Source organism: Tauraco erythrolophus, chromosome 6 (assembly GCF_009769465.1).
Source record: "Tauraco erythrolophus isolate bTauEry1 chromosome 6, bTauEry1.pri, whole genome shotgun sequence".
Classification (NCBI taxonomy): Eukaryota; Metazoa; Chordata; class Aves; order Musophagiformes; family Musophagidae; genus Tauraco; species Tauraco erythrolophus.
This window is the reverse complement of record NC_141470.1, coordinates 66,945,638-66,963,390: the sequence shown is the minus strand read 5'-3', so window position 1 is coordinate 66,963,390 and position 17,753 is coordinate 66,945,638. Positions and strand designations below refer to the sequence as shown.

Sequence of the window (17,753 nt, the reverse complement as noted above, 5' to 3'; positions counted from 1 at the left end):
ATTGCATTAGTGTTTTTAAGGTTGTCCTTGGCAGTCGTAGTGAAGTAGCTGTTCATTTTCAGTTGCACGGTATTAAAAAATAAATAAATAAAAATCTGGGGCTTAATTTACCCAGCTGTAAGCCAGTAAAAATATTAAAGTTGGGCTGTTTGCCATGGAAAAGGGTAGATTTACTTGTCGACTGCTGTCTACAGTCAAACTGCGTTTGTGAGAAATGAAGCACAGAGCTTAACTTTGTCAAAAAATATAATGCAGGGCTGGTCCAGCAGCTTGGCGTCGTCGTGGTGTGCAGCCAAGTTTGGAAGGGAGTTTGGGAGCCTGCTGTGCCTGGGTAACAAGAGGCTGGGAAGTCCAAAAGTGACGTGTCTGCTCTCTAGAGGCATGTTCGTAGCTGAATTGCCACCTGAAAACGTGTAGCTACTGGGATAGTGTCACCCAACTCGTCATGGTCTAACTTTCAAGGTCATCAGCACTTATGGTGGCTGGAAAATTACGTGGCAGAACGAGTGTGCAGACTGGCAAGGCGAGAAAGAGTTTAAAAAATAACAGTTTATGTTTGACTGCGCAAGATGGGAAAACTGAAGCCACAAAGTACTGAACAAAGTTGAGACACTTTAGTATGCAGAGACCACTGAAATCCAAACAGGAATCCCTGGTAGTTCATTGGCACAGGAGAAGTTGTATCTCATCCAGAAAATGATAGAGGTAGACAGACTTTTTAAAGTAAATAAGCAACCTTGTGGTACTTTCAGAAAATTCCAGGCCGGCTGGAATTGAGGTTGTCTCCATTTTTCTTGTTTCTATGTCCTCTTGATGCCTGTAATTTTTATTATCTGATATCAAGCTTCTGAGACAAAATACTAATTAGCAGTTTAAATTTGGGCAGAGCCAGACTCAGCTTCTGCTGCCTGTTTGGATGAAGCACAGCTGTGAGGGACCTCCAGTTTGAGGGGAGCTTTGAGGCCCTGTCAGCCCTAAGCCTCAACACAGATGGAAATACTTGGGGAGGTGAAAAAGGTGACTTGTACAGGGAAGATTCCCAGTCCCTGTCCCTTCGCCTGCACCTCTGTAAAGTGAGTGCTGGTGTCCAGATCCAGCAGGAACCCTGTGCTATCTGCCTCTGTCCCATCTAACCGCCCGTGACTCTGGTTTGAAGGCATCCCAACACCTTGCAAAACAAAATCCTTGAAATAGTGCAGTTGCGTTGCAACTTCCGTGTGTGAGCGTATTTGGAGCAGGGTTTGCAAACAATGCTCACAGTCTTTTCTGGGAGACACTTTGGCATATGTGTCGTTGTACTGAGCAGCCAGGGTTGTTGGGCTCGGCTCCGGAGGTGAGGAAAGAGTTAAGAGTGGCGGGGATGCTGGGTGACTGTGGTAGCAAGGGGAGGTGTGTGGGTGGGATGGTGGTGCCCACCAGAAGAGTTCTTCTGAGTCCTGAGGTTGTTTGCACTTCCAAACCAAACATATTGATGCTGTGGGTTCCCAGCCCGTACAACCCTAACCCTATTCCATGAGGTGTCTCAAATACCGTAAACCGTGCAAGGCTCTTGGTTTGTGTGTTTGTGTTTCTGTGTGTGTATGAGCTCAGGCGCGTTTCCTGCTGCTGCTGAATGCTGAACTAATCTGCCCTGGTCCCCGCTTTAGGGTTTTTCAGGCAGCTGCATACAGCTGCCGGGGTGAGGCAGAAGAGCTGGGCACAATGTTATCCACTCCTGCAAAAGAGTTTCAGTTTCCTCTTTGTTTGGACCTATATAAAGACAGATGAAATCTAAATTTATATAGGATTTTTTTTGTTGTTGTTTCTCCCTCTTTTCATGTTCTTGTTAATAATTTTTCGGTCTGGCTATTTGTTGCTGCTAAACATTTCCCTCAAACGTGCAGGCTGTTATCATCTGAGTTTCTGGAGCCAGAATTATTGCAAAGACACTGCCAGCCTGGAGACTTTGAATTCACTCCTGGTACCATAATTTGTTGACTTTTTTTTTTAAGATACAGTTTATTATCTTTGAGACACTCAGTAGAATGGGCTTTTTGAATATTCAGATCTTAACCTCTTACTTTCTGCAAGACTCACTTTAGGTTTCAGCATCAGTGTTGCATTTCTTTCGTAGTAAACTGCTGTAATGGAGACAGCTGGCAAGAAGGCTTCTAGCAAAGAGAAAAAAAAAAAGGGCAAATCCTTAAGGGATCGTTTAGAACATTTGTCAGGGATCTTTTCTAACTTTTAAAAAATTGCTTTTTAAGTTGACATTTGTTATTTACTCATTAGGCTTTACAAAAAACTTTGCATGTAGTCCAGTAAACTTGATTCTACATCCTACCACTGCTCTTCTGTACGGATTTTGCATGTTTTGCAAAAAGGGAAATTTATGTTCAAACTGTTTTTAGAAATTTGTTTTTGGTTTCTCTTGGAGCTGTAAATTTTCTTTCTTTCCATGTACTGCAGAAAAGCATTAACTTCCATATGACGTATTTTCTGCTATTGTGTTGGAAGTCTGAGAATAATGAAGAAATCGATTTCATTCCCCCCCCTATGATTAGTATAATGTGTAGGGGTTTGTGTCCTTCAGGGAGTACCCCCAATTTTTTCTAAGGGAGGAACACTTTCTGGAAGTAATGAAATGTAGCTAATAATCCTGAACTACATGGCTTTCTGGGAGCAGTATGTGTTATGGTAACTTGTAGACAGTATTTAACCTTCTGGCAGGGCGAGCGAGGCTTTCTCAGAGCCAGCATCTGATAGAGGTTCCCTCAGCTGTGAGGCTTCTGCAAGGTAGTTGATGGTTCCATGAATACACGATGGACATGCCAGGTTGGTGCTGGTTTGATCTAGATGGTAAAGGTCACTTTGGGTGTTGATCCTGCGAGGCCAGCTCATGCCTATCTGAGCTGTCAAATGGAAATGTGCCTTGGAAGGAATAAGGGCAGAAGACATGTATGAGAACGTCTCCCAAACTTGTGGTGCTGTCCTTGGAGAATAGTGGGGTCTTGGATCACTGTAACATACCTGTCCTGGAGACAACCTCTGTAGTTACCTGTTCTTCTGTGGCGACTAAAAGTCCTGGGTCTGTGCGACTTGGTCACTACTCAAAATCACTGAAGTATTGAGTGACGTGCATTGGGAAATGGTTGGTTTCTGGGTGGCATTGAGGGTGCCCTGCTGATGTGAGTTGCGTTTGGAGAGCCCTGTCTTATCGGAGGTCCTACTAGCACTGCTGTGGTCACCAGGGACGGTGAGGTTGGTGTAGTTCGATTGAAGTGGGGAGCGTCATTTTTTCGTTCAAATCAGTCCAGATCTGTTGAGCTGCTGAAGGTGTTGTGAGGCTGAGACACCTACCATGGCTGTCAGGGAGAGGAGGTGAGTGGTTGAGAGAGAGAGCGTGACCGGCTGGGTGCTCGGGCACCTGCTGCCACTACTTTACTTTGAGGTTTTCTAAGAGGGGCAAATAAGGCCTGTCTGGTCGTTTGGGTTTTTTTGTTGGGTTTTTTTTTTTTTGGCTAATGTTTTAGCTGAGCACACTGGATTCATGTGGTTGGAGGTCTGGATTTTTCTTACTGCAGAGCAGAAGAAATGAGAAATATAACAAACTCTGACATGCCAAGTAGTGAAAGACCAAAACAGGATGGGGATGGAAATTAGTTTGTTGTTTTAAAAATGTATGTTTGTTATGTAGTTTTGATTTAAAAAAAACGAAACCAAAAAAACCCTGAAGATCAAGATGATGTTTGTTTGAGGTCCTGAAAAATGCAAAGACATTCTTGGCATTAACTGTAAGTATGTACGGCGAGCAGGAGCAGCCACACAGCGTTCTCACACCAGGGATTTACAGCTGTGGAAGAGGCATACACAAGCTACTTAAAAACTGACTATAAATCAAAAATCTGCTTATGTGATTAACATTTGGGGTAACAATGTTGGAACTTCGTGTCTCGAAGTTTAGGAAGCTGTGTCTTGTAATCCAAAGCGGATCGTACTCTTAACACAATGCCAGTCTTATTCTCGCCATTCTAACAAAATAGAGGTAATTTACAAGTCAGATTGAAAATTTCTGTTTGCACTTCACTTAAATCTGCTGCCTTAACAGAGAACTTTTGTGCAGACCTTCTAATCAAGTCAAGCCTGGGCTCTTAAAATAAAATTGTGTTTGCCTACTTAAATTTGTGTGGAGAGAGACATCCTGAATATACGCATGTGTCTGTAAAAAAATGGAGTTTGTTCCAAAAAATCTTTGCTTTTCTTCAGGGAGGAACGTGACTTCCCTTTGATCTATCAACTTGTTTTCATGTATAACCACATTGTTAGGAGCACTCCAGTTATTTAGTGTTTTGTTTAAACATGATGCAAAAAATAAAGTTCAATGGTAAACACTAATCTAGTAAGGATAAGTAATATACCGTGATAATTTAAAAGTTAAATCTAAGCAAAATGTCATTGTAAGAGTTGAGGGTAAGTACTGAAGCAAAATCAGAGTGCTGTGGACGTTTGTATGTACAACGAACGCGTTTTAGCCCACTGTGCTTTTTAATAAAAACAACCAACCAGGTTGATTCGTTCCTTTTTTTTTTTTCCCTAGTATAGGACAGCTCAGTCATTTTAAACTTCGAATTAAGATAAGGAGGTTGGATTTCATATCTGTTAGACCTTCATTAGCGTTTAATTTTTAACCTTCATTTCAAGTGGAAAATTTCAGCATATTTCTTTGTTGTACAGTGTTGTAGTGTAATTTGAAACACATGTAGGGTTCTGGCGCTTAATCTAGAAATGACTTGTGTAAGTTCTTTGCTGTCAGTCGTAGTGATTTTCTTTTTTAAAGTGAAGCAATAGTGAGGATGCTCTCCAAACTATTCTTAAACCGTAGTTGATCTGGCCTTTGGCTGGATTAGTTTTTGCTAAAACCCTGTCAGTGTCTGTGTTGGGTTCAAGACAGCGAAATATCTGAGAATTGATTTTGAATGGGCGACAGGACCACTGGGCTTTAAAAGTTGTAGCAGGTGATTTTTCACATCTGCTCTCTTCGTCGTTGGGGCACGCAGACACCGCTCGGATCTTGGAAAAGGAGAAAAGCCGCGAATGAAGGGCTTATTTGATCTGCTTTGGCCCGTTGGTTTTGAACACTGAATTCATTCTGCTCCTTTGAATAGAATATAGTTTCTCAATAAGCTCAGTAGTCAGATTCAAAAGATTGAGTAAGAGCAAGGAAAGCTTGTCTTGCTTTGAAGGGCACGTAGAGGTCTGCACTCCTCCTTGCAGGAATTCTCTTGGCTACCAAGGCATATGGTCTGAATTTCCCAGTGTCTCCTGTTGCCGGGCCTGATCCTCAGTTCTTTTCTGCCGGCTTCAGTGCGTTTTGAATCGGGCACCTAATGAATGAGAATCAGCAGGTAAGAAGTGATTACTGCTTTAAAGGCACAGCTCCATTTGCATACAGCCTTTTAAAGTAAATCTTTTTTTGTTCATTTTCTCATGAATAATTGAATAAAAACCTATGAATGGCAGTAGAAGTACTATGTGGGTACACTTTTTTGGAATAGTGAATGTGGCCAAATGTGCTGTCTCTTTCAAGAGAGGATGGAACAAGGAAACAGAACTGTGTGTAAACCATTTTAATTTGGTTTGATGTAGAAACTGCCTTGCAGCTTTAATGTCCTACAGAAATCCTACAGGACACAAATTTAATATACAGGAGGTAGATTAGCACCAGTTTTTCCAACTGAATGGAAATTGAGGAAAGGAGTGCAGCTTTTAGTAAGTCTGAAATCTTACTGTTTAAGAAATCAGCTTTCTGGCAAAAATGTTTATGAACACTTCAAACGACACCCTGTAGTATATGGTGTTTTGCATGGAGCTCTTCTGTCAAGGTCATTAGCAATTGAATATATTAAAAGTAGACTGCTTATGAAACGGAGAGTTTTGCTTCCTGCCCGCCCACCTGTGGGTATAGTGTGGGTTCTGTAACTGTAAAGGGTCTCGGGAGGGTTATAAAAGCAGAGAATATGGAAAATATATAAAGAAACAAAGAAGGAAGCCAGCGTACATCATGTAGTTTCTTATATGTAAAGTTGGCTGTAGTTGTATATGTACCACTAAATTAACCTCAAAAGCTGGCCATGACAGCAGAATGTCCATAGTAATTGTTTTTGTTGGCGTTTGGCTGCAAAATTAACTCATCGATCTAACATGAGTCTCTGTACTCGCAATACTGGTCTGGTAATGTTTTTTTACTTTTTCATGCAATCATGGAAAAAATATGTTTCTGCTCGAAGCAGTTGTCAAACAAGCTTCTTTCATCGACAATCAGACACAGGGCAGCTGAGTAAGGCTGTTTAGTCTAGGATAAATACTCGAGAGATTACAAGGTCGCTGTAGGAAATGTAATTATGCCGTTTATTCCAGAATAGTCTTTTTGTAGCGTGGGCTTGCAGAATACTAAATCATGCATTTATTAAAATACATATAATATGAAGAAGAAAAAATAATTCAGAGTCTTAACACAAGGAATGGAGAATTGTCTGGCAAACTGTTCTACGGGATTAACCAGTAGATATTTAAAATTGCTTCAAAAAACCAGGCTGGTGATATTGGCTTTATTATTGAAAGTTGGTAGGAGGCGAACCCCGAACTGTCTCTGCAGGTGTAGAGGCAACGCTGCTAAGTAGGCAGCTGAAACAGCGTCAGGCAGAGCTGTCTGCTGATGGATTATGATGTGGCAGGAGGCATCCTGCGATTGTGTGGGCCAAATGCCCTGTTTTCTGCACTCTTTTGTGTCTTGCCAAATCAAAGCTTTGTTACTACCAGCCACTTAAAAATATCTGATGTTCTGTGATAGTTCTCATATGTTATTGGAAGCCTTTCTTTGCTTTCATCCTGCCCTTCATCCCCTGCGTCGATATCACTGTTGATGTGTGGTTCTTCTGTGACTTTGTGTGTTCACACACTTTACTCTCTAGTTGTCCTCCATCAGCTTAGAAAAGTATATTTTGGTAGAAGTTAACTGCATCTCTGAAATTATGTGGTAAGTTTGAGGTCAGTAGTTTTTGTGCTCAGTGTTTTCTTTCTCTTTACTTTTTTCCTTCCTTGCTTCTCCTGCACTCCATTGTGTTGCCCTTTTTGAGTCTTTCTCTGACTTCTCAGAGTCAGATGTATAATTGCATTGCGAATTGTGTGGTTGCCACAAGAAAAACAATACGTTTTGCGTGTGGAGGAGTGATTCTTCCTGCTTACCTCTCACTTTGGCAACAGAAGGGCCTCAGTGTCCTCAGCTTCTGTAGCTCTTCCCAGGACAGAGCCTCCAAATGCTTTCTTTACCCAGTGTGTTAGACTACAGAGGCAATGAGGAGCAGTCTGTCTGATGGTGGTCATGGAGAACATGGGAGCTCATCAAGGAGCACTGCTGAGAGGAAGAGCTCCTCCTCTTGATGAACATCTGAGCATCGCTTATACTTTGTACTTGGCTATAAGGAAAGGCAGAGAGATGTCAGGACAAGAAGTTGCTCTGGGTCAGTCTAGGCAAACACTGTCGTGGTTTTCTGAAGGGTTTGTCTGGACAGACTTAACTAAATTAGCTCAGATATAGTTGAAGTACAAAGATGAGGAGCATCCGGTTTTGAATTTGTCTCTAAGGTATTTGTAAAAATCCATTTTAATAAAAATGCAAGAAGAAAGTCTCGAAAGAGGAAGAGAGAGGAGGCTTCCTAGACCCTTCAACACTATTGTTTCAAGAAGGGGGAGTTAAGTATAATGAAAATATTTAGACTGAGTGGGACAGCCAGCAAAACAAACTCCTGAAGAGGAAAATAAAGCCAGAAATTATGCATCATCTTGACTCTGACACTGATAAACATAGGCGTAAAGCAGCCTTCCAAATGAAAATTGTTTGTTTGAATATCAAATGGCTGGAAAGGTGAATTCGAAGATTCCTGAAATGGCAGAGAGAAGCATGGGGGAATCTTGCTTGAAGCTTTATGCAGCTTTTCAGGCTGTTGCTCGTGATTCTTTAACCCCCTTCGAATAGCTTTGTTGCAGCTTTATTCTTGATGAGTAGTATTTCTTAGAGTGATCAGGAGTCAACAATGTTTAAAGCTTCTCTGAAGAGTGCTAAGTGGTAGGAGTGAGGGATCTCTTCCGGCGGGAGCATGCTGTTTGCCAAAGTCAGTAAGTCCATTCATAAATTTGATCCTATGTACGTAACTGATCTCACACCGGATATGACGCATGGCAAGAGTTTTAAGAGTTGGGCTGGTAGTCTCTGTTTTCTTATTTTGATAATGACCCTGATGTTCCCCAGATTAGATCACACTGGAGGAACTTTTTGGAAAAGTGGAACTGGAGAACTTTCCTTAGAGTTAATGGTATCTGATCACATGTATTTGCTTCTTTATATTTTCTAGTTTCCTTTTTGAAAAACATGAATAATCCAAGTCTTACACACCCACAAGAATGGAAGTTTGTCTCCCACCATTCCAGCAGTTTGTACATCTGTTCACTGATTTGAGTGTCACTTCATGGAGTGGTGAGATTTTAGGGGTAAGACCCTAGCCGCTGTGTGAAACAGTGTTTGGATATCATAGAATCATTTAGGTTGGAAAAGACCTTTAAGGTCATCGAGTCCAACCGTTAACCTAGCACAGATAACTCTACCACTAAACCTAATCCCTAAGCACCACATCTACGTGTCTTTTAAATACCTCCAGGGATGATGATTCAACCACTTCCCTGGGCAGCCTGTTCCAATACTCGATAACCTTTTCAGTGAAGAAATTTTTCCTAATATTCAATCTAAACCTCCCCTCGTGCAACTTGAGGGCCATATGGAGGGGAACCCTTAAAGTGTCTTGACTGACAAGAAGTCTGCATGATAAGCTTATAACTTCTTAGCCACCAGAGAAGCTGCACGGGAGTGGGACACCTCATAGATGTCCTAACTGCCCACAGGAAGATTCAGTCGGAGCTTGCAAGCACCTGTAAGACCAAGCAGTGGGAAGCCAGGCTGCCTTAGTTCTCATGGCACTACTTGAAGGAGAGGAAAACTGAAGCGCTTCAGGTATTGGAAATTGGAAGATGTCCAAGGACAGGTAAAAGGTTATTACCTCAGGTATGTTTTGTAATTAGACTCGTGTGTGTTGGGTCAAGGGGGAAGAAAAGGAACCTAAGCCTTTAACAAAACCCAAAAAAGCACAGCTGTTCCTAGCTTTGCGTGTTCCAGACCCCTCTTATTCATCATGAACACTAACGACGTGAGATGCTTTTAATTCAGAGTCTCTTAAATGCCAGTATTTGCAACATGGGGGTACAATCAGTGAATTCGCTAAACACTAGTCATTCATCAGCACCCCCTGCTTTCATTTCAAATCACCCTCTGTACCGAGTGATTGAGGTGTTACCCCGTTGCTTGACACCCACAGTGAGGTCGCCGGCAGTGCCGAAGCTGGCCCGCGGTGCCATCCGTGCAGCGCTGTGCTGCAGCCAGTGCTCCCACAGCAGGGCTGGTGAACCTGTCCCTTCACACGCAGAGAAGTGAGGAAGGGAGGACTGACCCCCCCCGGACGGACGGCAGTCTTGGGAGGGTTGGTGGCACTGAACGTACAGCTGCGGAGGTGATGATTAATTCAGCCTTTTTGAAAATTGCCCCCTTTTTCCCCCCTCTCTCTTGGTTTAGGGACATAATGTGTGTTTCGTGTCATGCTCTATGGCTTTGATTTTATTTTGTTTTTCTTTTTTGGTGAGGCTGCTTACAGGAAGTTGAGGAAAGTACCTGCAGTTAAGTTGGTTGGCTAGAGATCATACATACGCATTTAGGAACTGATTTTCATGGCTTTTGTTTTAAAGCCTTGGTAACAGCCAGCTCTCGGTAAACAAGCCATGTAGTACCAGGCTTCCAGAAAGAACTGAGTTGTTGACTTTTCTCTCTTCCAAATTGAGGCATTTGAGTTGGGGTGCATTTCCAAGAACAAAATAGAGGTTTGAACATAATCGGACTCCACGGATGAACTATTGCTCAGGCTTGAAGGTAACACCACCATATTTTTGTTTCTTTACCTAACTGGTATTAAATATAAAAACATAAATCCTTTTCAGTGGGAGAGGAGAAGGGGAGATGGTTTTCATTTGGCATAATTTCCTGTGAGACGTAGTTCTAAACAAGGCCCATATTTACACAGGACAATACAGTTTTACATGTACTAGGATATCCAGCACATTTTAAAATTGTTTAGCCAGCCTCGGGTATTAAATACTTTCACAATAAATGTGTTTAATAAAAGTAGATGAAGTTTGAAATAATTTTTGAATAATTTTACAGTAGAAACACCAGTTAAATCAACCCCATAGCAGTAATAAATGTCACAAAAACAATTAATTTACTTGCTTGCCACTGCAAAATCAATTGTGTAACTGTTCTTCCAAAACTGACTTTTACATTACTAAGTCCTAAACACTACACTTCTGTAACTTGTCAGAATCAGGTTTTGGTTAATAGATATTTTCAGTGATGTAATGGGAACTTCTGGCATGGAGTCAGAATATAATGGACTGTGATTAATGTTTTATTAAGCACTTTTCTTCTACTTATGATGCAGCAGTGAAATGGTTTCCTGCTTGGATTGATAGAACAGCAGGTGTGCTTACATACTTTTTTCTTTAAGTAAGAAATAAGTTTTTCAGTTCTTCTGCTTGAAAATATTTAATGTTTTTCCTTGACTCAAATGCTGCTGATGTGGGGTTTTCAGTTTGTTTTTTTTAAATCCAGCTATTGCCGACATTTGTCATTTGGAAGTGGAAGTGCCATGGAAGCCTTTTCAGTACTTAAAATAATTACTTTGGAAAAGAGGAAACTCATTAGTTCAAAAAATAGTTTTGATATATCGATGTTTTCGTCAGTGAAAGGATTTGTTTAAAAGTAGTGTTAGAGGAATTCCAAAGTGTGTGAGAGCAAAGTATGGTGCTGAAAATATTAGCAGGTTAGATTCGTTATTTAAGTTGGTGTAATACACTTGCTACATGCTCGGTTACTTCTGTACTGGAAGTGGTTGTGATTTTCTATATTTTAAATATTTCTAAAAAAAAAAAAGGTAGTCTATTTTAGTCACTCTCTTTAATGACTCATCAATCCAGATTTGTTGCAAGGATAGGTTTTTTGCTTAGGGATCCTGTCCTGATGGAGAGGTGGCGTTTCTTCCGAGATGCTGCTAAAGATGCTGCTTCAGGTGAGCAGGTTCTCTATGCTTGTAACGCCCGACTAGTATCAGTTAGTAGTTGCTCACTTGTTCTCCACTGTTTCTCTGCGTAACCTCAGAGCACGAGGACTACCTTCTGTTGAAAATGAAATAGTCTCTCTTCTTTCCTTCTCTTCTGTCCTTGTAGGCTGGATAGTAGCAATGAATACACCTGTGGTGAGGAGAGAGAAGAGGGTGAACCCTGTAGAAAGAGGAGACCCTGTGTCTGGGTTATTGCTGGCTTGAGTCCACTAGGCATTACTCCAGGCACCTCTGCTCTATCATTACAAAAAGTCCAGTGACCTTTTCTGGAAGAACGGAAAAGGTACTGTGCTCCTGGCTCCAGTACAGATGCTCTTCTCTCTTCTCTGGAGTCTGTTGACATTAGCTGAGATTCAAGATAATGAGTAGTTTCTCCATCTCTTCGTTCTTCCCCCCAAACTTGGAAATCTTACTGCTCCTCTGTTCTCAGGAGCATCAAGCCATGCTTTAATTTTTCAATCAGCTTTGGAAAAAATACAGATATCAGCACACTGATGTTTTTAATATTTATTGAGAATTTCCCAAACAACCTCTATACCTTGGTTTTATGCCAGCTCTGTGTACTAGGGTAGCATCTGCCTTCCATAGAGGAGGTTACTTTCATATTTCCTTTATTTGCTACTGCTGCATTTGTCTAGTACTCCCTTAAAAAGATGCAGAAGGTGAGTTCTGGCTGCTATCTTTATTTCCTGACTGTCTTCCAGAATTCATGAGGAAATGCTCATGAATAAAGCCAAAAAAAATCTACACCTCTTCTCCCCTTCCTGTCGTTAGAAGGTTCCCTCTCTCCCCCTCCTCTCTTCACATTTAGGCCCTGATGGATTGCGCAGACTTCTTGCTCTGTGGTCATTGATTCTGTTAATTGTCAAAAAGTATTCCAGAAATGAGAGAGGAGGTCTGCACTCTGAGGCCATCTCAAAACTTGGAAGCATGCTGTTCCAGACTCTCTTCAGCGCACAGTTAATTTTGGAATAAAAAGTCCCACAGATACCGAGTCTGCAAACAATCTGAAATACAGAAAGAAAATCTTGCCTTTTTTTTTTTCTCATTTCATGATGTAGGTGCATATTGCTCTTTTCCTCACCAGATGAAAAGCAAGTATTGTTGGTAAGATGTGAGGACAATAGTGGAGTTTGCTTTCAAGAGGCTACTGTGAATGAGTCCTGCTCTGCCTCGAAGAGTCTAGACCGTAAGATCCTCCTTATTCTTTTGGCTTTTGTTTAAGAGCAGTCACTGGAGTTACTATTTTTGTGAAAACTGCTGCTCTTGTTGTCACTTACCCAGAAGTGATCTATAGACTTTTAGCTCTACTGTATTTGCTGGATTTATCCAGCCATTAAATGTGCTCGGAAAAGCATAGACCAGCAGAAGAACGTATTAAATTGGTTTTGTCTAATTCTACAAGTGTCTGAGCAATCAGTAGTGTTGTAGCAGCTGGTACTGACCCTGGAGATGACAGCAATGATAATTCAGTGCAACTGCCCTCCTCACCGTTTCCATGAGTTCTCATAGCTGATGCCACCAGACTCCATCCTTGCTTTCTCCTACGAGCTGTAGGAAGTTTGCGTGTTCCCTGACTTGGTTTTGGCTCTAGTGTCAGAACGCTAGTCTGAAAAATTCCTGTTGAACTTGCTTGGGTGCTGAGGGTGGCAGGTTTAGAAATAAATAAAAGCTCAACATAGGTCCAGTTCTGCTCCCGGCCCTGCCAGAGGAGATTTGTCGTGGCTTCAGTGGGAACAGGATTAAGCCTACAGAAGTGCCTTTAATGTTCCTACCCTCAGGCAGTATGTGTGGATCTACTTTCTTTTGCAACACAGGATGAACTGTGTGCTCACAGGCACTTTCATATAATTGAGGAGTGTGCTCGACATGGCTCAGGGATGTTTGCAAATGGAGCAAAGGAATGCGGCTACCTGGATGACAGAGCGCCGTGGCAGTGAAGCAGTGCGCGAACGCTGCAGGCTGTTCGTCGGGATAATAGCTTGGCCGAGTCAGTAGGTATTTGGCTCTGCTGGGAGCTGTTGGCTGCTGGTTGACTTTCCTGTATTTCGAAACAGAAATGCTGAAAATGTCTGGAGCTATCTGCTAAGATCAACTGCCCTTATGTACTACAGTAGCAGGTTTTACAGGCTGCCTGCCCTGGAAATTTAAGATCAGAAAGCAAAACAAAAAAATCAATGTCTTTTAATGCTATTTTTGTCCCATTAGAAAAATACTTTGTGAAAGTGGCGAGCAAATATATGAGATTTCAGTACTCGTGTATGGATCCATTTCATGCCTTCCTCATGCACGTACATACCCTCTTGTTTCTGTGGGAGCAGGGGAGAGGTAAAGGAGTTTAATGTAAGTGTCAGCATCTGCCCAGCAGCCCTGCTGAGGGATGACAGGTAAGAGCAGCACGGCTCTCGTTTAGACCTCCAGAGAGGAACCTGGTTTCACCACTACATTGCTGTCTTTGGGTGAGCTCAGGAAACCTAGTAATGTCAAATTTCTGAAATCTATGGTAGTTACACATCTAAGCTCCTTAGGAGCTTGTCCTTTTATTTATTTATTTTTTTCTTCCATCGATGATTTTGTTCATTACCTGTAAAATGGAAATATCTGTTTTGTAATATCAGCATTAGGCTCTGGGAGGTACTTGCTGCTTCCAGTAGAGAGGACCACATAAGCTGGAATGGCTGGGTGGAGGTGATAATACAGGCTACTGGTGTTTTCAAAGAATAGCACATCCTCTATTTTGGACTGCTTTGAAGGATGGTTATTTGCAACAAATCCCAGAGTTTTTGTTGACTCATGACTTATATTTTGGTTTTACTCAGCATTTTTTTTACCCTTTCTGAGGGCTCCGACAGCTGAAACAGCGTCGTCTTGCCGCACCGCAGTTTCAGCTGAGTCTGGTGTTTGAAATGGCAACACTGCTAAATGTTTGTGACTTGTTTTTAGAACAGCATTTCAGCTGCCAGTTTCCTTAGGAAAGCAAAAACAATATGAAAAGCAAGAAATACAAATAAAGGAGAGGCTTTAAAATACTTCTGATACAAAAAAATAATAAACTAAACAAAAAAGGTTCAGAAGGCATGCTGAATTTAGCAAAATTTCTTGAAGTAATAGGAAAGTGACATCTAAATAAGCATGTATGCTGTTTGATTCCTTTTTCTCCAGCCCATACATAAACTCATTGATTATATTTTCGTTTAATGAGCTGTTTCCAGAAATTTTAATTTTCCTCTGGTGAAAGGTTTGGATGCTCCCAGAAGAATAGCTGCCACACGGTGGGGTTAAATGTAGAGGGGAATGAGAGCTCCCAAAAACTCTCTACTTCCTTGCAAAGTGGTGAAGAAACTGCAGTGGTACTATTAATTGTTCCAAGAAGAGGGTAGGACTTAGGGCTTCAAGACTAACAGCTCTGGGGGCATGTTCTGTGCACCCAGAAAAGCTGTTACTTTTACTGGAATGATTTTACTGATACATATGTTTGCGTGTGTGCATATGTGTGTATGCATATATCATTATATATCATTTTACATTTGCGATGTAATAACTCCTTTTTGTTATCGCTGTTGCATTATTAGGTGTTTCCGTAGGGATGTCCATGCATTTTTAGCAACTACATGTCCATGTAGTTTTGGCAACTACAGCTGAAGGTAGGTGTTTTGCTCCAGAAGAGGGTAGCTGGTGCTCAGAGACTGCAGAAAAACAGGTTGAAAACTGAATAGCCACAGGTAACATTTGCTGGGGCAGCTAATTGAATGAAGAGTCTGTCTTGCTATTTTTAATTTACTGTAGGCTCTGAATTGGTTAAAAACACATACTAGTTTAGGATAATCAGACTAGAGAAGGAAAGATGTTAATGTAAAAGGGTGTTTCGGTGCATGGGGCAGTGTGTGCTGTCAGGAAAGATGCTTGCAGAGCTGTGGAGGGAAGAGTTCCACCATACGGATGGATCAGATCTGATCGCGTCGCAGATTCCTCTGTAGCCTTTGTTACATCAGGTAGACTAAAATCCTCAAAGGCAGTTAAGCACCAAAATACCTTTGGAGTTTGGCTTCAGTCATACGTAAATCCTTCTATTTTTTTTCCTCCCCTCCCCATTCCTCTGCTTGATATTACTTTGTGTATGTATCCAGCTCCTTACCTCAGGAGTGACCAGAGGTCACGTTTTGTAAGTTGGCCACCATTATCTCTATGTTGTTTCCAGTATTAATTAAATTGTGTAGTGCTGTGTCTTGTGTGACCTGTGTTCTTTACTTCTAGCTGTATGACCTTTGCTATTAAGCTGTTCCTAGTTGGAAGAAGTCCATATTAGTAAGTGCTACAGATTAGTCTGAATAATTTATCTATTTTCCCAGCCCCCTCAGATTTTTTGACAGCTGTACATTTTACAAGGAGTGACTTTTACATTTTCTTCTAAATTGTAGATGAAAGTTGTTGAGTATCACTGGGATAAAATGAGATCCCTGCAGGGAAAATACCTCATTGGATGATGAATCCCCATTTACACTTATTTCTTGAGATTTATCAGTGTAAATTGTGCTTAAATATTTTTTTGGATGAAACTAATTTGAATGTGGTAGTTTAAGAAAAAAAATTACTGCCTGTTTTTGTTATAAACCTGAAGGTGAGCTTGATGTTTCCTTTTCATTGAGGTGAGTCACTGAGGGAGGTGTTAGTTCTTGGGGTGAAGAAATTTGAGACCAGTGTTGGTTAAACAAATCCATAGGTCAGTGTGGAATATGATCAGCAGCAGTGCATTAAATGGACAGAGCACATAGTGGGAGCTTTTGCACTCTAGTGGGATTAAAGGATAACAGCTCTGATGTAAAAAGATAACCAACTCAGGAAGAAGACCCATGGCATTCCTGTGGAAATCTTACCAAATCTTTTTTTCCTTGCAAAAATGGAATGTACTTTTTGTATGAAAAGTGAGGCATTTGCGTTGATACAGCTTTAACCTCTGTGAAGAGTTACAGGAAAATTGTGTAAAGCTGCACTCGTGGTAAAGTGGTGGGCTGTGTTTGAGACGGCTTCTAGGGCAGCTTGGACTTACATGTGCTCCAGGGTGTGTTGGAACAGTGCAGAGGTGATCTGAGAGGAGCCAGCTCTGCTCCTCCTGTGATATTTGCTCTTCTGTGGCTCCAGCTGATAGAAGGTTTGGAGTACAAGATGTTCTCAGTCACAAAGGGCATCTCATTAGCCCGTAGTAGATACTTTGGGCAACCTGGTATAGTGGAGGGTTTCCCTGCCCATGGCAGGGAGGTTGGAACTGGATGATCTTTGAGGTCCCTTCCAACCCAAACCATTGTGATTCTATGATTTATGTGCCAAAATATTATTTAAGTCTTTGAAAACCTCCTTAGCACTTGTGTGGCAGATAATGCAGTACTTCTTTGTAGCTACTTTAAGGTCAGCATACGAGAGTGCTTGTCCTACTGATGGGAGAGATCAATATGGTCCTTTACTCTCTTTCCTGAAATCACATTAGCAACCTGTCAGATGTGATGCACTGTGCTTGACCAGCTCACTAGAAATCATTAGCTTGCTTTCTCACCAGAATGTCAGAGTGCCTTTGGTGAGTAGAACATAGATATTTTTTGTCAGAATAGATCCATGCTGAAATAAAAGTGACTTTTTCTTCTGTGATGTGCTCCTCCGTGCTGCTCGGGGACTTAAAAACTGGGAAGTATAGGTCCACAGAGACCCTGACATTGTTTCCCAATCATGTATCCAGTGAGTACTCCCAGATCCTGGCTGCTGTCTGGAGAGCTGGAGCACTGGTCCAGTTGCTTTTAGAAGCCAGTTACAAGGAAATGCGTTTTCATGGAGAGTTTTTTCAACACCTGCGTTACCCACGTCTTCGTTTACACTTTAAGTGAAGCACTGCACTAAGCACATCGTACATGTTCTCTTTCACTTCTCTGCTGCCTTTAATTAGGAGGTTAATAAAAATAAACTGATGTGCAACAAACACAAACATTAAATTGGGGCTAATGGGAAACGAGTCTGAACTTGAGTTGTAGTGACCGTAAAATGTGATGAGACCTGGCACTTGCTTTAATGACGCCAGAGTGGCGTGGTATGTGATCTAATGACATCACATTGTACGGTGTTGCATAGAGCATGAATGTTTTATGTAGTCTTAAAAAAAAAAAAAGAAAAGCTTGGTTGTAGCATTCAGTGAATGTTTGTGCACAAACATGCATGTACCTGCTTATGGCTGTGTGTTAAAGCAGCGGCCCACACTCTTTCTTAAATTTCTTGTTACAGCGAGGAGTTTTTATATCTTAATACGAAAAATTAAGCAGTTCAAGAGCACAAAGCAGGAAAATTATCTTCTTTAATTTTCTGTGGATGTTTGTGATGATTGAAGACTAAAGGAGTTTCGTGATGAAATAGCAAATCGCATGAAAGAAGTTAAACTTCAGTACAAAGATGCACTGTATTTTAATATGCTAGGGGAGTGTATCACATACTAATATAATAATCACTCAGCTCTTGTCT

General features: G+C 41.4%; 1 protein-coding gene across 4 annotated transcripts in view; it reads left to right on the top strand.

Annotated features, from left to right (window-relative positions):
• MNAT1 (MNAT1 component of CDK activating kinase) overlaps positions 1-17,753 on the top strand; it is a 131,809-nt gene that overhangs the window by 90,625 nt on the left and 23,431 nt on the right. Inside the window, exon 8 of one of the 4 annotated variants that reach the window (XM_086612716.1) lies at positions 8,391-8,427. The exons of the other annotated variants lie outside the window; for them this stretch is intronic. Within the exon in view, the coding sequence (XP_086468842.1) occupies positions 8,391-8,415 (25 nt within the window). The 3' untranslated portion in view covers positions 8,416-8,427. Of the gene's footprint in view, positions 1-8,390; positions 8,428-17,753 lie in introns of those variants that run through there. 4 annotated transcript variants of the gene reach the window in all.